Raw genomic sequence first — 17,699 nt, 5'->3', positions numbered from 1 at the left:
AGGGTACAAAACATGGTTAAGTAACGTGTGAATTAATGTAGGATGTGACATGAATTCCTGTCGCTCACCATTCATAAATGGTGATTTTATAAGATTCATTAACACCGAATGGATATTAAATGTTGATTCACAATTATTTCATACATTTATTTATACAACTTGCTGAAATCAAAATGCTGCATGATCCAAAAGACTTTGTCTGTGTCGCATTTACAAGCTATTGGACGGCATTTGAGTATTTCTTTTTTATTTGATCATTTTAATTAGTTTGTTAAAGAAGTGTGGAGCTCGGGGGGGAGAATGGTGCAGTAACACCAACAACACCGGGCAGGTGCCGATTGACAGGAGCAGAATGAACAGACGCGTTCAAGCATACATTACTGTAATAAAATGAGAAACAGAAAACAATGGGTATAGATTTCGGTGTCAGGAATCAGATTGGGACTTGTCATCATTACTATCGATTACTTTGACCGCTGGGTCAGACGGCAACATGCAGGCGTTTGCATCTGAAATGCCCTTTTTCTGTGAAACTGGATCCAGAGACGGATTCCACCTGATTTGGTGGAAATATAAATAAACGTATGAAACATATGTAACTTAATCATTAAAGGTTCTGCAGTAATTTAAATAAACTGAAATAAAACACAGGATGCAGAACGTAGTTACGTTTTATAGTGTAATTAGATGAACGTGTGTCTATCTTTTAACAACCTCATTGTAAATACGACCAACCTATGAAACTGTTTACTCTCTTCTACCTCATAAGGGCAGATGTACACGAGCCAGAAACGGCAGACAAAGAGGTTTCCGACATGTGGGTCGGACTGTTTGCCGTTTCAAATGTCCTGCTGCAGCGTCCACCGAGATCCCAAAGACCCCATTGTGCTTTCAGAGACACAATAAAAGGCCCATTTGCGTCAGCTCCATGTTTGTCCCGCGTAAACCGGCGACGGCTTTGTTTAAACATGAAGAGGGGGTTTTTCGTTGAATGCAATAATAAGGTCATTATGACATCCGACGGCTACGAGGACTCATTGAAATTCAGCAGCGACATCCAAGAGCACCGGTAGAAAACGGGAGAAATGTATATTTCAGATCCTACAGTGTTTCTACACCCAGGTTAAGTGATCACGAAATAAACCCGTTCAAATGTCCCATTCAAAGTTTTGCCAGCATTATGTAAGGCATGTTTACCATGACAACCATCCCATTCTGCTCTAACTCAACCCTCCCATGCTGAGCACACAGGGAATGGTTTTCATTTCCTTTCAAGAGCTAAATCAAAGTAACCTGAGCTGCGCTTAATATAGCTTCCACCTGCCCTCGTAATTTGACTAATTAAACAGAGTCAATACACAGTGTACTGTACACTCTTAACAAGAACATCCAGGAGCCTTTACGATATTCAGAGTGCTTGTTCAGTGCGGTGGGTTACTTTGTCTCTTCTAGTGCTCAGCGCATAATAACGCGGCTCCTGGAGGACGGAGGAGTGAAAGTGGGCCAGCAGCAGCCTGGAGATCTGAGGAGCAGACGTGTGACTAAATCGTCCCTGGTTTGTAAAGTCACAGCTTTCTGGCGACATTTACATTTGAACAAATCCCTTTCCATCTTTAAATGTTTTCCACTGAGCTGATCAGGGCCTCTGTGTGACTGCAGGAAGTGAGAGTCTGAGCTCTGGCACCGTCCCAGGTACATTCATTTAAATGCTGTGATTGATGGAATTTGTGACAACCTTTCTAATGTCAGCTTGACAACACTGAACGTAAAGCACTTTGTTAATATCAGAAAAGTTGGAATAAAAAAAACCCTTTTAAATAGTAAAGGGTTTAGGATTCTTAAAGGAAACACTTAAGAGACATTCACTTCACTTTTGGGCAAAGTCAGATTAGTTTAATGTTTTATGTGTGGGTGTATAAATGTCACAAAATTGTTACTTCATGCTTGGCTTCTTACAAAATCTGCAATTTACATAATTAACAGAAGTCAAATTTAAAAGCAAAATAGAAAACTATTTCTGCTACGAGCAGAAATAGTTTCATCCGGGTCCGAGAGCTTAAAGCCGCAGTCACTTTCTGTATGCTGCTATTTGGGGCCACAGACATGTTTAAGTTTCAGTGTCTCACGGGTTTCCCTTTGCAGGAGATCCACTGAATCACCTCAACAGAAAACCCATGAAGCAGCGCTTGTAAAACAAGACCGTCCAGGTGGACGCTACATAAGTCCGAGACATGCCAAACCCACAAGAAGCAGGAGCAGCAGGAAGACGGCTGCCTGTGACAGAGCGTCAGACTGCCGCGGAGGCTGACCCGACTTGGCTGCTATCGGTCGGGTGAAGATGTACGGGTGTTCCTGCAGAGGAGACATGGAGGAGATGGGACGTCATAATCAACTTGAGCTGTGCATCTTCATGAATATCAATGATCGTACTGTTCTTTAGTTACACATCATTGGGGAACATTTACCAACGCTTGACATGGTCTTTAACACTGGTTTCCATGCATTTCAGACTTGCAATTAATATCTAATTTACTTCTATTTAATTATTTCCCTTTTAGTCTTATTCAGCGTATGCTCGGATGAAGGCCACAAGGCCGAAACATTAGCTTGTTTGTTTGACATGGCCAGAAGATCTGCAAGTGTGCTGCCTTTTTTTCCTTTGGGTATTCAACGTATGGACTTTGGTTGAGCACCACAAACAAATACTGTGAAGGCACATCCTCTTAAAGGCCTACCTTCTTCTGAAAAGCATGTGTTGGTGTATTTAAGATGTTCTGACAGCTGAGTCAGACACAAAAATACACCAAACCCAGGAAACAGACAATAAGCAAGCATGTGTAAAAATACACAGTGTAAAAATGATGCTTTGAAATTGGTCACTTTGAACATTTTGCTGTTAACATCTGACTCCAAAGTCTCAGAGGTCTGAGTTTTCTTGAACACATTAACAGAGAACGATTTCAAAACAGTGTGTTAGTGTAACTTTCAGAAAACAACAATCTAACTGGAAAAGAGTATCTATGTTAAGAAGGTTTTAAACTTCTGGAAAAAGTTTTAATTCTGCACGGAAATTAGTAGAATCAAATGAAAGTACTATAAAAATCAACAAAGTGCTCGCAGCTGTAGCTTATTATTAAAAGTGACGGTCAGTTTCTTCTTGTTTAGTTTAGCGGTTTTATCAAAAACTCCTGAAACTTAAAGACTCGGGGGACTGTTGCTCTGGCGTGTTAACAACACTGTCCTATAGAGACCTTACCATGGGTGGACAGATGAGACTGATGGGGTCAGAGAAGCTGCTCACAATCATCTTTCCCCCTTCAGGCTGAAACTGTGAGCAGAAGACAGACAGACGAGGAAGAATTATTGTTTTGTTTTTGCAGTAATCGTGCTTATTCAAAAAAAAAAAGACTGTGTCTTTAATTTTCCTTTGTTTGTGATCTACAGCTTCTTCCTATTCGATTACTCATACTGCATCATTTTGTGACCATCTGAATGGCAGTGGGGCTGACTGTTGACCCTTAACCTCCTGTTCCATTAAATACAAGTGGGACTCGGTGTTCACCATGTTGTTCCACAGTCCCTTGGCCAGCTCCTCATGCCCCTTGATGGTGAAGTGGAAGCAGTCGTGAGTGAAGAAGGACATGTCGATCTTCCCATTCTGCTCAGGGAGAAGAAAACAAACAAACACACGCTGGTGTAGTTTTACCGATGGAGCGTCTCGTTGGTGAAACGTGACTTCTCTCTCTCATTTTTTCGGCCCGGTGTTGGCAAAGCCAAAAGCTACAGCCGTCACACTCAGCACCTTAGTGATTCAATCGTTACTGTGCAACGTTTCACGCTGATTCATCTCCCGAGAGCAGACGCCTCTCATATCGTTATTGCCTTTGGAGTGAGGTGAGGATAGATTACCGGGAGGCGGGGAGGGTCAGCGTGTTTCAGAAAGGGCTGAAGAACGACGGCGAAGTCGTCCCTGAAGAAGCGATCGCTGTACAGCAGCGACTCGAGTCTTTTCTGTGGACGGGGAGTAAAATCAATTGATAGCAACAGCGATCATGCAAATTACTGACAGAGAGTGATTAACATGAAACCAACATGAACGGCTTTGGGTCCATGTGCCACTTTGTACATTATGTTTGATTAGAAGATGCATTCAAATGCTTCCCTGTTATGGATGATAAGCCCGCTCTATAAATTGAGAAGTATAAACTTTACCTGGAAGTTCAGATTGACTTCGACCAGCTCTTGAAGCTCAGGAGACCTGGCTACTGGCTCTATCAGGCACGAGCAGAAAGACCTAAATCAGAGTGAAAAGCAAAAGGAGCAGCAGACGAATGTGAAAACGGCCTGTTTGTATCAAGTGACGGTGAAACATCACATAACATTGAGCGGGGGGGGGGGGGGGGGGGGGGGGGCTTTAAGACTCATCTAAATGTTAATGTTCAGAATGAGCGGCTCACCTTTGGAGGAGGCACCCCGGGGTGGGCTTCTGCACCTCCCTCAGAGTCTGCATGGGAAGTATCTGAACGATATTAACGATCATACGAGGAACCTGAAGCACAAGATGGAGACCCCGCCGCGGTGAACCGCAGCACCACACTGAAACCTCACTAAGACCAAATACGCTTCGTTTCCTTTCACTTTACCTCGTTCATGAGCATCTCCAAGGAGACGGTGATATAGTGAATGAAGTTATCCACTGAAAACAGAGCCTAGAGAGAACACGGACACTCTGCAGAGATTAGTGACGTATTTTGTCATTCCTGCAAAAAGAGATTTTTTATTGAACTAAACTCTTTTACAGAAAGAAGAAAAGTCAAACCTTATCCTTGCAGTAGTCGCAGATGTCATTCATGCCCATGAGGATGGTCAAAAGCTTCCAGTCTTCCTCAAAGTTCAGACCCTAAAGGAAGAGTGCGGTGCATGAAAAACAGGTTCAGGTACAGCATCTTAATGCAGGATATCTCAGTTTTAATAAGCAGATCTGTTAACTCACTGCACCTCATAACCTCTCAGCGTGTCGATCAAATGTCTCGTCTGGCTGGGGAGGTTGCTAGAAAGGCCGAACAACAACGTAAGTCTTCAGAAGCATCGTGATGGATAACTAATAACACGTAAAACTGTCTGTGTCGCACTGCTGAGTCATTACAAGGTGTTGTGTCCGGTCACAGCCAGGTTGAAGCCCGTGTCGCTGATATGAGCCTGCATCCCGTGAACCGTCTTGCCGGGAGCAGCGCCAAGCAGATTGGGATTGAACAGCTTGATGATGTCTGAAAATCACAGTTGGATGAAAGAAACGTGAAAAGATGATGTACTGTGGTCAGCCGAGTGACGTTTGTATGGAACATATGCAATAATGAGCTATCCAAGATATCATCGGTGATTCAAACATCTTACTTGCCAAAGTAATGACATGCTGAAATGAGCCATAGCCTCCGATGCTGCAAGACGGACAGATGTCAAATTAGTACCAAATTTAATTATGTTTATTAAAAAAATGAAAATCCAATCATCTTCAACAGCCTGATGAACAAATTCCAACTCTTACATCAAAACACGTTTGAAGATTAAGACATAATTTTGAAACATAAGGAAAGTATGCGCGTGAATATTTATGATATCATATGCTGGCCACATGCAGGACCTCTGCAGCAAGGTTATTATCCGGGTAAGAGATCCATTACAGATTTCACACACGATCTCTGTCACCTCCACGACACGTGACGAAACTCAATAGGAATCCCGAGGACGGTGGTGGCGTTGGCGCCGATGGCCGTCTGAAAAGGAAGGACACAACAACTATGATCAGAAACAACAACTATGATCAGAACCCCAACAAAAATTAAGAAATATCATGTTTGTCACCTATTTTGCTTTTAAAAAGCACCAAAAAACTAACTGAGAACAGTAATAACAAGCAATCTGGCTAGACTATTATCACTACAACATCTTGATTTTAATTGCATAGCATATTACTTATACTGTATTACTATTACAACTGAAAAAAAATAACACCTACTGTCAGTGAATCCCCCAAAGCAGCGATGACTTTGATATCTGCCGCCTTCACAAATTCAACTACACACCAAAGGGTGAAAGGAGAGACGGAGATGAAAGAGAATACGTTACTCTGCAGTTCCAACTCTCGGGTTTAAGAGATGCATGGTGACGCTACCTTCACCGACCACCGACCTGAGGAGGGGACAGAGGGAGAAGGACTCATGTCTGGACACTGGAACACAGGATGTTTGAAGCTCACCGGTCGAGTTTTCTCTGGAAACTCCTGAGAAAGAAAAGAGAGAGAGAGAGAGAGAGAGAGAGAGAGAGAGAGAGAGAGAGAGAGAGACCTCATCACTGTCAGGACTAAACATTTTAAATCCATTATTATTTTCAGGTACTGATGGAATGTGTCCTATGAGGCAGTTAATCCATCTCTAATACTTATTTTCACTCATTGACCCTTTAGTCTGACATAGCTTTGCTTATTGTGAGCATACCCATGATGTAACCTGCCCCTTATATTAAAAGTAGGTTATCCATATACTCATATTGGTTTTGTCTCCTTCATTTTCCATCCAATTGTGTCTCTTTTCAATACATTTCCCAGTCAAGTCGTTTTAATCAAAGTCTGTTATTCAGTTATTTGATTTCAATAACAAGCAGTCTGCCAGGAGATTTCTATGAACGACAGTATTTATATGATCGGTGCTGAACCCGGTACCTTGTTGAGCGCCTCCTTGCTGTAGTGTCGGATCCCCTCCTCATACTCCCACCACCAGTCGTTGCCTTCAAGAGAAGGATTATTACTAAAGTGTCCATCTGAAACTTCTCAATTGGCCCAAAAAGACACTTCTTAGCACGTGTTATTCGATATATAACCGACATTTACAGCAAAATTGGCGTCTTTTTAAAAAAATGTTTTTATTATATACATGTTTTTCTGTTATCATATCCTAATATTATGCCCACCATCAACAGGCCCCGTTTCAGAGGCTGTTTGTGACGATCGACACAGGCACACGGGCTCACGTGTGCTGCTTCCAGCACTTACCTTTGACAGAGCAGGACGTGAGCAGACATGTTGCCACAGCGATCCAAAGCCGCTCCATAGTAGCGCGTGCGGGCCGGTCAATGGGTCGCCCCTGCAGCCTGCACAATGTGATGCCGGGCTTTACAGCGCTGCCACTTTGTCTCGCCCACCCTCTAAAGCCGAGTGACGAGCCGCAGGTCCAGTGAGAGCCATTCAATCAACGTCAGCAACACAAACAATAGCAGGCGCTTTGCTACGTTACAAGGGTCCTAACTTACAAACAACCACGACGAGGAAGAAAGCATTCAGAGCGAGCAGTAAATATCCATATATCATTTATTAATTTCTTTATAAACTTGTATTTGCGATGGTAAAAATGCAGTCTTCTCGACATTCTTGACCAGTGTTTCATTTCAGACATACTGGGAGTTGTGTCGACAGTTTGGAATCATTTCCCGTCGTTCCTTTTTGACTTCATACACTTCATGCAGGCGAATCGTCACATCGATTCTCAAGAACAACGAGCACGTACTGTGGAACTGAACAAATGAACTTTGGGAGAAAAAAAAAAAAGAAAAAGAAGAAGTTTTTAATTTAGTTTTGATGAATACTGGATGGCCTCACTGTGGCCTCATTTCTCAGATTCAGGTCCATCTTAGCTGAAAAAGTGTTGGCAGAGCTCCAGCATGGACTTTTGGTGAGGGGGCGAAAAATTCTCACAACAGCTGAAGTTGTATAACCACACACACACACACACACACACACACACACACACACACACACACACACACACACACACACACACACACACACACACACACACACACACACACACACACACACACACACACACACACACACACACACCATCCACTTCCTGTAATGTAGAAACAATCCAGAGTTTGAGGCGCTGCTATCTTTAAGGCTGCTCCAATTTCTGCCTCCGCTAAACTCAAGGCTTAATGAACTAAAAGAGAAAAGGCGGCTGTGGGACGAACTACTGAGCTACCGACCACTAGAGTGAAATCAAAGCCCGTCGATGGAAGCGTATCACACCAACGTACATCTTCAAAAATCTCTTCTCCGTGTCCTTCCACTGGACTGTACACATCACACACATCAGATCTCCTCTTTAGGTCGTTTAAACTCTCACTGAGCTCGGAGTGAAAGAAGCGTCTGGATGTTTTAAAAAAAGGATGTGGCATCGAGGAATCTTTTGACAGCTTAGAGACTTCAGCAGCTTCTCATCCTTTGCGTCTGCCGTGTTGAAAACATAATCAAGGTGTGAGCTCAAATTGAAATGATCTATCCGGTATCGGTTATAGTGAACTGCTCAACAGGTTTCCTGTTCTCGTACTAATGACGCGACGCGGCTCAAGGACAGATTTAGCACTGCTACTAATGAATGAAGCTTTCTCAGGGAATCGCAGGTATGAAAAAGTACCGACTCCACATATCAACCAAACAACTAATTAAATCAAAAATGAATGTAAAATTAGTTCAGTCAATTATCTAAAAAAAAAAAGGGGGGGGGCTAAAATTAAAGTCAAAATGAGAGAAAACATGCAAAAACATGAATTGTTTTTTTTTTTTTTTAAACCAACTTGCAAATAAAAATTATTTGAATTCACATTTTCCTGCCTGTTATTTTTCTAAATACTGTGCTAAATTAGAATTGAGGCAGAGTGTGATGTTCTCAAAAAGGGAAAGTAAGAAGACACTAATGCACATTTTAGATTAGTCCGCCTTTGATCAGGAAACCACAAGGATTTGTTTTTTTTTGTTTTTTTTTCCATGTTGAGGACACGAGTGCTTCTGGCAGTATCCTGAGTCACAGACTAGCAAGTCCCAAGTCTGTGTTATCCTCTCAACGCTCTGATCGGTAGCATTGTCCATAAACCCCCCCCCCCCCCCCCCCCCCCCCCACTGTCTCTCTTCAGCACACAGGACCAGCACATTTTAAATGGAGAAAGGGAGTCGTCAGACTGCACAGTTCAGCAGCCATCTTAAGTCTTCTTTTAGCGCGTGGAGTGAGAGAGGCGCTCAGACTGGCAGGTATTCAGCTAGTCAGCACCAGCTGCTCCGGCGGGGCGGGCTGGCAGAGCCTCCTGTCCGTCTTTCACTGCCCTCGCTCCGTCTGGCCGTCTCTCACTGCTGCTGCTGCTCCTCTTCCTCCTCCTCCTGGGCCGGGCCCTGGGCCGGCGTTTCTTCCTGGCCCCGGGGCTCGGCCTCGGCTTGCGACTGTTCCTGAGGCGGTCTGGCTGGGGGCGTTGGAGCTGGGACAGGTGGTCGAGGGGGGACGATGATCTGGTGCTGGCGCTGCCTGTAGGCGATGACCGTGCCGAGCAGCAGGGCGATGACGGTCATGAGGTAGAGGTCCCACTCCGGGCCGAGGAGCTGGTCCAGGTCCACCTGAGTAATCAGCTCCTTTAACTGACGGGAGCCGAAAGCAGACGGGACAAAAGACACACGATTCATTTCAGCTTTTAACTTGGTTTAATTACAATTCCTTCTATTTCAAAGCCAAATTGTCACAGGTCCAGCTCGGGGATTTGAGATGATGTACTCACATTAAAGTCCTGCAGGTACTGCAGAGTGTAAACCAGGCCCAGCTTGCACAGAGCCAAGAAAACTGGAACCTGGGCATCAGGACTGGCTTCAGCGGCCATGTCGTAGAAACGCTTGGCTAAATGGATGTCCTGCAGTAGCACACGAAACAATTCTCAGTCCAACGAATACATTAACTGCACTTAAATCAATGTGACTTGAGTGGATACGAGTGAAGCATTTAAAGCGAGCTGGTGCTCTAAGAGTCACCGGTGTGACTCTGCGCCCACCTGTTTGATGCCCAGGCCTTTCTCATGCATGTAACCCAGGTTGAACATGGCCTGGGCGCTGTGCTGCTGCTCGGATGCCAGTCGGTAGTGGATGACGGCCGTCTCGTAGTCCACATCTGTCCCGTAGCCGTAGAAGTGGTAGTCCCCTAGTTTGATCCTTGCCACGGTGTAACCTGGGAATGATAATTATATGCATCAAGCACACAAGTTTGAACAGACAAATGGAACTGCTTTTCTATCGTGTGTGTGTGTGTGTGTGTGTGTGTGTGTGTGTGTGTGTGTGTGTGTGTGTGTGTGTGTGTACTCACCTTGTGCTGCAGCTCTTGTCCAGTGTAGCAAAGCTCGAGGGTAGGTCTCATTCTCAGTGAAGATCCTGGCTCCTTCTGTTGGTTATAATCCGTACAAATAAAAACAAAAAAGGTGAGAATGTTGCTTCTCCCAAAGATGGGGGTTTGTCAATACCTTTGGGACATTTGCATAATACAACGCACAAGCATTTTAACCGCATGTGCTTTTCACTTGATGATACTGATGCCATGGTGTCTCTTACTCTGGTCCAGAACAAAGGCCACGTTGCTCTGGGCCACCTCGTAGCCCTGCTCGGCCAGCAGCAGATACTGGACCAGCGCCGCGTCGGACTCGCCCTCCTTAAAGCTGGCGTAGGCCGTCATGAGTCGCTCCGACCAGCGGCCGCGTTCGCACACGTTCTTGAACAGCTGCAACCGAGATACAGACGCACGTCGTGAGCCACCATGAACCGGGTCAACAGCGAAACACAAAAGACGTCGCAACCAACAGAGACTAGAGCTGCCTCACCTCCACAGCGGTGTGGCAGGAGCGCATCACACCGGTGCCAGTGGCATGCATCTGGGCCAGGTTGTAGAAGGCCAGGATGTGGCCCGCTTGTGAGGCCAGGTTGAAGAATTTGAGCGCCTGCTTGTAATCCCGCTTTACACCGATGCCATCTGAGGAGCGACGGGGAAGGAGAGAAAGAAACGCAGGCAATCAAATGGAGGAGAAAACAAGTATTATAGTCAACAAGGAAAAACGTCTGACAGGAGGCCATGACACATGGTGTACCACAAACACACACACCATGCACAGACACACAGACTCTATCACTCACTGTAATACATGGTGCCCAGCTGGAGTTGTCCGTCCACCCAGCCCTGCTCTGCGGCCTTCTGGAAGTACTTCAGTGCCAGCTCATAGTTCTGAAGACACAAAAATCAAACAACTTTCAAACGGCCGCTCTGATTTCAGCCCCGAGGGACACTCGGGCGGTTCGCATACCAAACCACATTTGCGCCACAGAGTAAGCTGGAAATTAAAAGTTTGAGAGAGAGTGTATTTTAAAAAGGATTGAAATATGTAAAGCTTTCTTACCACTGGGACTCCTCTCCCATATAGGTAGGCCATGCCCAGCCCACTCTGTCCCACTGGATTACCCTGGATTAAAACAACATCATCATCATCATCATCATCATCATCATAACGCAGGTCCGCTCTGAGGTACAAGTGCGGAGAGTAACAGCTGTTCCTCTCCAGAGGTATTAGGACTGCTGTTTTCTCTTAAAGAATAACTGATATGATAAACACTCATACAAAAAAAAAAACACTAAAATGTAGATGACCCAGTTCAGATAGAGATAACAGACATGAGGCCACAGCTTCGTTCTTACCAAGTCAGAGGCCTTCTTAAAGTACTGCAGGGCCGTGTCGTTGTTCTGAGGGAGATACTCGCTGCCTTCTGAGTACATCTAAAAAAAATAAATGAAAAAAGGACAGAAGGAGTGAAATCAAAAACTTGATGCACCGCCGAAAATATCAATGCACTGCACCGCCCTCGGTTAGAACAGTGATGCCAAATAATTGGCCTTATTTATTTTGGATGCAATTTAGAACAGCTCTCAGCTCTCCAACTCGCTGACTGCTGCTCGCTCGCTCCCCCCCCCCACCCTTCCCAAGTTCTCACACAGTATGAGCGACATATTTAGAATGTTTACAAATAGAGACGTGGAACAGGGACAATGTCCAGCAAGCTTGTCAGTGTAGACAAAGAAGAAGGAAGTGTAATAAAACGGACTATCACGAACAAACAGATCACTTTCCCAGAGGCTAATCGAGACACAAGAGGGTCTCTACAGGCGTCTCACACACCTTGCCGAGGAAAGCCATAGCGTGTGTATTCCCTGCATTTGCTGCCTGGGTGAAGTAGTCATACGCCCTCTGTTGGATAGGAGCATAAGAAACACATTTAAATGGTGCAAAAACAAAAAAAAGGAAAAAATATTAAGAATCCATCTTCGAACAAAGAAAGTCACCTGATGATTCTGTTCTACTCCTCGTCCTCCATGCAGGTGTAGCTGACCTAACCCCACCTACCAGCGGAAACAAGGAACCTTATTCACTTCACATATTTAGCATTATGTTATTATGTAGTATTGTAGATATTTGCATACAAAGTGAATAGCGTTGGACAAATTATGACCATTGTCAACTGCTGCTTTGTCTTTTGTTAGCTTCCTGAACAGAACACTTATTGATGAGGACATTTGCTTTACCTGAGCTTGAACATCTCCTTTCTCAGCCAGAAACTGATAGTACTGGATCAAGTCCTCCTCCAGCATCCCGCTGGTCGATCCCGGGTTCTCCACCTCGTCCAGCAGCCTGATCCTCTGCACCGCCGAGCCCCCGGTCAGAGACACATCGCTGGCCACTGAAAGGTGGCGGCGGAGAGGAAAGAACAGATGGAAGAGAAAAGCGTTTTGATCAGATTATTTGCCCAAGAACAACCAGACGGTTCACACTTGAATATCATATTTAAAGAATGCTCACCTTGATTTGCAACAAGTCTGTAGTGCGTTAGTGCTGACTCGCAGCTCTGGGGAACACCCACACCGCCCCAATATCTGTATCCCTAATGAAACAACAAGAGGAAAGGTTTTAATGCACGTTACGACATAACGGGACTGCAAACTGCTCTACTGACAAATCAACTCACCAGGATCATATGAGCAACCGAGTTTCCCCCCAGTGCGCCAAAGGTGTAGTAAACCAGGGCCTGACGAACACAGACGGTAAGATGTGAACAATCGTTGGACAAATAAACAGACGTAACATTATTCTATTCGGTCCCACAGAACATAAAACAATACCTTAGCCTGACTCGAGTTAACTCCAAGTCCTGCTGCGTACAGAAAGCCAAGAGCCTGTGAGAAAGTAAATTACAGCGTTTACACAACCGGCTCTCCAAGCACAAATAATAACTTGATGAGATCTCACATCAACTACTTCAGTGACACATTAACATCTTTACCGTCTGAGCTTTGGGCGAGCCCTCGATGGCGAGCTTCTCAAACATGTCTTTGGCCTTGCTCACGTTCTGGCTCATGTAGTCTCCAAACAGCATGGCATACGCCACCTTCTCCATGGCTTTCTGGTGGCCTTTCTCTGCTACTTTCAGCAGCTTTTCGTACAATCTGGAAGTGTGGTTTGGATATAAAAGAAAAAGGTGCCGTGAGTGAAGTCAGATTGACACAGACACAAACAGTACTGACATGACATCTAAAGCAAATAAGGATGTGCAAATATAAGTCACGTGGTAGTAAAACACACATAAAACAGTCGCAGCCACATTTACATATCCGACTATATTTGACTGCTTGGTAAACGACAAGCTTCAGGCCACATAATAGGACGGCATTTTCTAAAAAGCAGGTTGATGAAAACCAGTGGAATAAATCAGACGGTAGAAACTTACTCTTTCCTCTGAGTCCTCCTGGTGGTGGCATTGAGCATACGCAGGACCGTCTGATACTGCTCCTCAGCCTCCTCGGCCTGCAGCCTCTGCTGTGCCTGCTCCTCCGCTGAGGGAAAGAGAGGAGAAGCCAATGAGAAGATACAGACGCAAACAAAACACTTTGGCAGCAGAGTGGGGGCAAGCACACCAAAGGTAGGTACATGTTTGCCACGTTTGCTTTGACTGCCGTGTTGAAGACTCACTCTCACAGAAACCCCACTTCTTCTCCTGGTCGTAGTCGTAGATTGTGGCGCACCACAGCCGTCCATCCCCCCGTCCATCAGTGGTACAGTCCAGGTACTCCTTCCCCTGGAAGAGGAAGGGGAAGATGCAGGGCTCTCCATGGGCTGTGCCTCCATTCACCACAGGAACTGTCATAACAAATATAGTTATGATATTAGAGAAAAAAATAACTGAATATGGAATGATAACATTAATTTCATACGCAATATGTATAAAAACCTCCTTGTGGGAAGGAGTAGAAACACTTGGAATGAGCTGTTCATATCTACATAGGGAGCAGGTCGTCTTCACGGAGCCACCATGTTACACCACCATGTTTCTACAGAAGCCCAGAACGGACAAACCAAAACATTGGCTTTAGCAAGAGCTCTCCAACGTGATTATGAAACTGCCGTTTACGTAAGCTGCTGTATGCAAAAACGTGGTACCGCCACCCGCCGGGTGACTTCCGTGGCTCCTAATGTAGTGTTATTACGGTAAAGATGGCCTCCGAGCAAGGTGAACAGCAATTGGAAAGGGAGGAGTGAGCGGAGGGGTATTTAGTGAAATGTAATCAGCAAACACACCGGTAGACTGACTGATTGCGGTGCTTTTCTTACGCATGTACAATACTTATCATTATCAGAAATTTAAGGATGGTATTGCCCCTGCCTTGTGCTCACAACATGGCCGCCATCTCAAAATGTACAGCAGCCAATATGTATACATCATTAGTTTGTGTGCATCTCCTGATGGCTCCTGCTGCTCCCAGCTTGCATGAGAGGAGGATCTGAATTCATTCCTAACTTGTATAGATGGGGAAAATTGGCAATCAAGTCCTCTAACTGTGTAAGTAATTTAGTATAAAAATGTATAAGGACAATAATCTTGGCAAATGTTGGAAGGATTCTGGGAGCAGGAGTTCTTTGTTACATCTGTTGTGGAAATGCCCAGAAGCACACATGTTTACGGCATGAATGAAACGCTTCATGCAAATTTCCCAGTTTGAGCTGCGGTTTGCTCATTTCCTATAAAAAACATCTTTTCATGTTGGGATGCTCTGGTAAGCGTACAATCCATCCTGCTTTGCGATAAGTAACTAGTTGGAGGATTATCTCTGTTATGAGCAGCAGCCTTTCTTAAAACTAAAGGCCTGAGCTGCCACCGGAACACACTATGAAACATAACCTTTACTGTATCATCCCATCAGTATATACTTTCTCTTCCTCTCCATTTTGTGTCTGTTTGTAATATTTTATCTAGACTGTAAATAAAAAATCTTTTGTTTTTTAAACATAAAAAGCACCACGTCCATTGTGATCTCTTTCTTTCTATGAAAAAGCTGTAAGTTCTAATTAAATACAAGTAAAAATCCATCTTCAAACAATCTTAATGTTATACTTGTGCAAGACGGCAGCAGGGAAATTACTAACAATCCCCAAGTAATATGATGTAACCGGCTGCAAGAGGAGCCACAGGTGCAGGGAGCTGTTTATTTCTCAGGGGGGTTCAACCGCTTATCCAACGCGGCGCTGCTCTGAAACCACAAACGTCTTTGCTCGGAGTCAGCAATACTGAAAACGGGTTAACGTGTCGAGACTTAACGGAACTCACGAAATAAGACAGGACAGTCTTCATTCTCAAAAACCAGATGTGAAAGCCTCACGGCATTGAAGAGTCAGCAGCCATGAGTGCTTATATAAGAGCCAAGATGTTGTAAGATTGTAGGTAGAACAGACTAGTGGTCCTTGACACTACTTAACAATTAGAACTCAGACGGCGCTAAACTCTAGAAATTCTAACATCACAGTGTTTTAACTTGTCAGCTGTTATATTTCAAACTGCAAAGCCAAGCCTCAACCTCAAATCTCACTTCATTACGAGGTCATCATCCGATGCCCAGTGGCTCACCAAAACTTCTTAACACAGCTATGTGAAGCCTTACAGGATAGACAACGAATATAACCAGCCGTCGTTCATCATGATCACGATATTTTAGAGGTGTCCAACGTGCAACTGCGTGCTGCTTGAGCCACTGTTTCTGGCTATTCCACTATTGCATCCATTTCTGGCTTTGATTGAACAGGCAAACCCACTCTGCTCACTCTGTCCCACACGGACGTTTGAAGACACATACGTAAGCCAAGACAACAAATACTGGCCAGGAAAGTCAGAGCGCGTGTTCGGCATTTAAAACAGAGAAGCTCAAAACTCAACAATTAAAATACAACAATAAGACGTGCTTAAGGATTTCAAGTACCTGAGGGCCTACTCTAAGTCAACATGCATTTCTTTTTTTCTGACTGCACTGCGTGAAGTGTCTACAGCTCACTGCTTGAGCCAGAATGTGAGCTACCTTACCCTCTTTAGGTTTCTCTTGGACTGGAGGAGGCTGCTCAGGCAGGTCCTCCTTCTCCTCTCCCTCCAGTCCCTCCGCCGGTGACTGTTTCTCCTCGTCCTCGTCCTCGTCCTCCTCCTCCTCCTCCTCCTCCGGCTGGGAGACTTCCTGACCCGAGGTGACAGAGGCACTGGCCACGATTTCAGACGCCAAACGGACGTCTTCCTCTTCAGAGTCCGGTTCGTGGTAAGACTGGAGGGATGATCAAGAAGTTATTGTAAAGTAACAGAATCATACTGCTTATTAAAATAGGTTGGATACAATTGCATAAGGCAAAAGCAACAAAAAACAATTCAACAAATCACAAATTTGTCTCAAGTGGCTTTAGGATTTGTATGGATCATCCTGCAACACTGTTGTCCCCTCACTATTTCTTTATTGCTTTATAAAAATAATAGAAGCTTTTTGCTTGGTAGCAGATGACACCCCTCTGCTGCCCATCACATGTACATTTTTAACAGAAATCAAGTCATTCGTCCTCAGGGTTTAACTCAAAGACCAATATCAAATGGCTTCATGGCGTACCTTTAGCTCTGGTCCGTCATTCCCATGCTGCTCTTCATCTGAAAGGTATTAATACGGCAGAGAAGTAAACACAGTGTAAACTTGAGATGGAAAAAAAAAGCTGTTAGCTAAATATAAAACAGCTGCTTGCAACAGTTTCAGAAACGTAACGTCAGACGCAGATATTAGCCAGTAAAAAAATAAAATAAAAATATATATATATATAATACTTACCAGCTGTTATTTCTTTGACGAAGACTATCAGCAGAATGGTCCAAATATATATCGTTCTTGCATTTTTAGAACACCTTTTATAGCCCATTGTTGTTGATGTTGACAAGCTAACAATCTGTTAGCTGTAGCTGCTGCTATTTCTATCGCCAAACATTCGGTTACAGTCGAGTCACACTGCGATATGTAGCATAAATAAATGCACACACACACGCTCAACTTAACAGACCCGCATTCTCTTTGAATGACACCGCGGTTGATTTTAGCTACTGTAGCTGTAAAAGCAAGCTACGCTACGTTAGCAGAGTAGTACCTGGCTGAATGACGTTTAACGTCAGCTAGCTAACAAGCTAACACAGTCACACAAACGACCAAACAAATAGCGTAATATTTGCAAGAGACGCAACTCCTCGGTCTCAAAAAATGGTGGACCAGTACCTCTCGGTACTCCAAAACATCCGACTTTAATAGCAACACGCAAAAGCTTTAACCTTTGAATTATATTAACCAGATACTACTTAGCTGTCCATGTTAAGCCCCTACTACTGATCGACACTTCCTATTCTCGCAGCTCGACCAATCACATCGCGTTTAGTTTGACAGTAGCCAATGAGCGCAACGCAAAGATGTGTCAGCCAATCAGGTGCGTACACAATTATGTTTCCAGTTGATGGGTTG

The 17,699-nt window shown here is 44.4% G+C and overlaps 2 protein-coding genes across 2 annotated transcripts; both read right to left on the bottom strand.

Annotated features, from left to right (window-relative positions):
- Window positions 1-1,953: 1,953 nt before the first annotated feature.
- On the bottom strand, window positions 1,954-7,325 carry si:dkey-177p2.18 (phospholipase B1, membrane-associated). The gene is made up of 16 exons (XM_068709228.1): window positions 7,049-7,325; window positions 6,719-6,783; window positions 6,190-6,280; window positions 6,017-6,075; window positions 5,707-5,774; window positions 5,395-5,438; window positions 5,147-5,267; window positions 4,999-5,050; window positions 4,820-4,900; window positions 4,644-4,709; window positions 4,458-4,549; window positions 4,213-4,294; window positions 3,910-4,011; window positions 3,563-3,658; window positions 3,257-3,328; window positions 1,954-2,352 (listed from the first exon to the last, which is right to left on the bottom strand). Exons 1-16 carry the CDS (start codon window positions 7,104-7,106, stop codon window positions 2,215-2,217), a joined length of 1,287 nt encoding a protein of 428 aa, XP_068565329.1. The 5' UTR covers window positions 7,107-7,325; the 3' UTR covers window positions 1,954-2,214.
- A 20-nt stretch (window positions 7,326-7,345) lies between these two features.
- sel1l (SEL1L adaptor subunit of SYVN1 ubiquitin ligase) lies at window positions 7,346-17,570 on the bottom strand. The gene is made up of 21 exons (XM_068708919.1): window positions 17,025-17,570; window positions 16,812-16,849; window positions 16,250-16,478; window positions 13,870-14,037; window positions 13,628-13,733; window positions 13,184-13,346; window positions 13,023-13,076; window positions 12,869-12,928; window positions 12,703-12,784; window positions 12,429-12,583; window positions 12,189-12,245; window positions 12,025-12,093; window positions 11,547-11,624; window positions 11,251-11,313; window positions 10,991-11,078; window positions 10,681-10,829; window positions 10,415-10,580; window positions 10,173-10,247; window positions 9,865-10,037; window positions 9,598-9,726; window positions 7,346-9,460 (listed from the first exon to the last, which is right to left on the bottom strand). Exons 1-21 carry the CDS (start codon window positions 17,110-17,112, stop codon window positions 9,176-9,178), a joined length of 2,475 nt encoding a protein of 824 aa, XP_068565020.1. The 5' UTR covers window positions 17,113-17,570; the 3' UTR covers window positions 7,346-9,175.
- Window positions 17,571-17,699: the final 129 nt, after the last annotated feature.

This window comes from Cebidichthys violaceus, unplaced genomic scaffold (genome assembly GCF_023349555.1).
Source record: "Cebidichthys violaceus isolate CVI_PGR_0920_01 unplaced genomic scaffold, fCebVio1.0.p SCAF_14, whole genome shotgun sequence".
NCBI classification, from domain to species: Eukaryota; Metazoa; Chordata; class Actinopteri; order Perciformes; family Stichaeidae; genus Cebidichthys; species Cebidichthys violaceus.
This window is presented reverse-complemented; position numbering and strand designations above follow the sequence as displayed.

What these genes read in the sequence shown, in the direction of transcription:
- si:dkey-177p2.18 (XM_068709228.1), bottom strand. Translation starts at nt 7,106, where the DNA reads ATGGAGCGGCTTTGGATCGCTGTGGCAACATGTCTGCTCACGTCCTGC. An exon ending in TCCCTCTGTCCCCTCCTCAG is followed by an intron (nt 6,076 to 6,189) that starts GTCGGTGGTCGG and finishes TTTGGTGTGTAG; the next exon opens with TTGAATTTGTGAAGGCGGCA. An exon ending in GCGACTACTGCAAGGATAAG is followed by an intron (nt 4,710 to 4,819) that starts GTTTGACTTTTC and finishes TGTTCTCTCTAG; the next exon opens with GCTCTGTTTTCAGTGGATAA.
- sel1l (XM_068708919.1), bottom strand. Translation starts at nt 17,112, where the DNA reads ATGGGCTATAAAAGGTGTTCTAAAAATGCAAGAACGATATATATTTGG. An exon ending in CGGTTGCTCATATGATCCTG is followed by an intron (nt 12,785 to 12,868) that starts GTGAGTTGATTT and finishes TTGTTTCATTAG; the next exon opens with GGATACAGATATTGGGGCGG. An exon ending in ATGGGAGAGGAGTCCCAGTG is followed by an intron (nt 11,079 to 11,250) that starts GTAAGAAAGCTT and finishes TTGTGTCTTCAG; the next exon opens with AACTATGAGCTGGCACTGAA.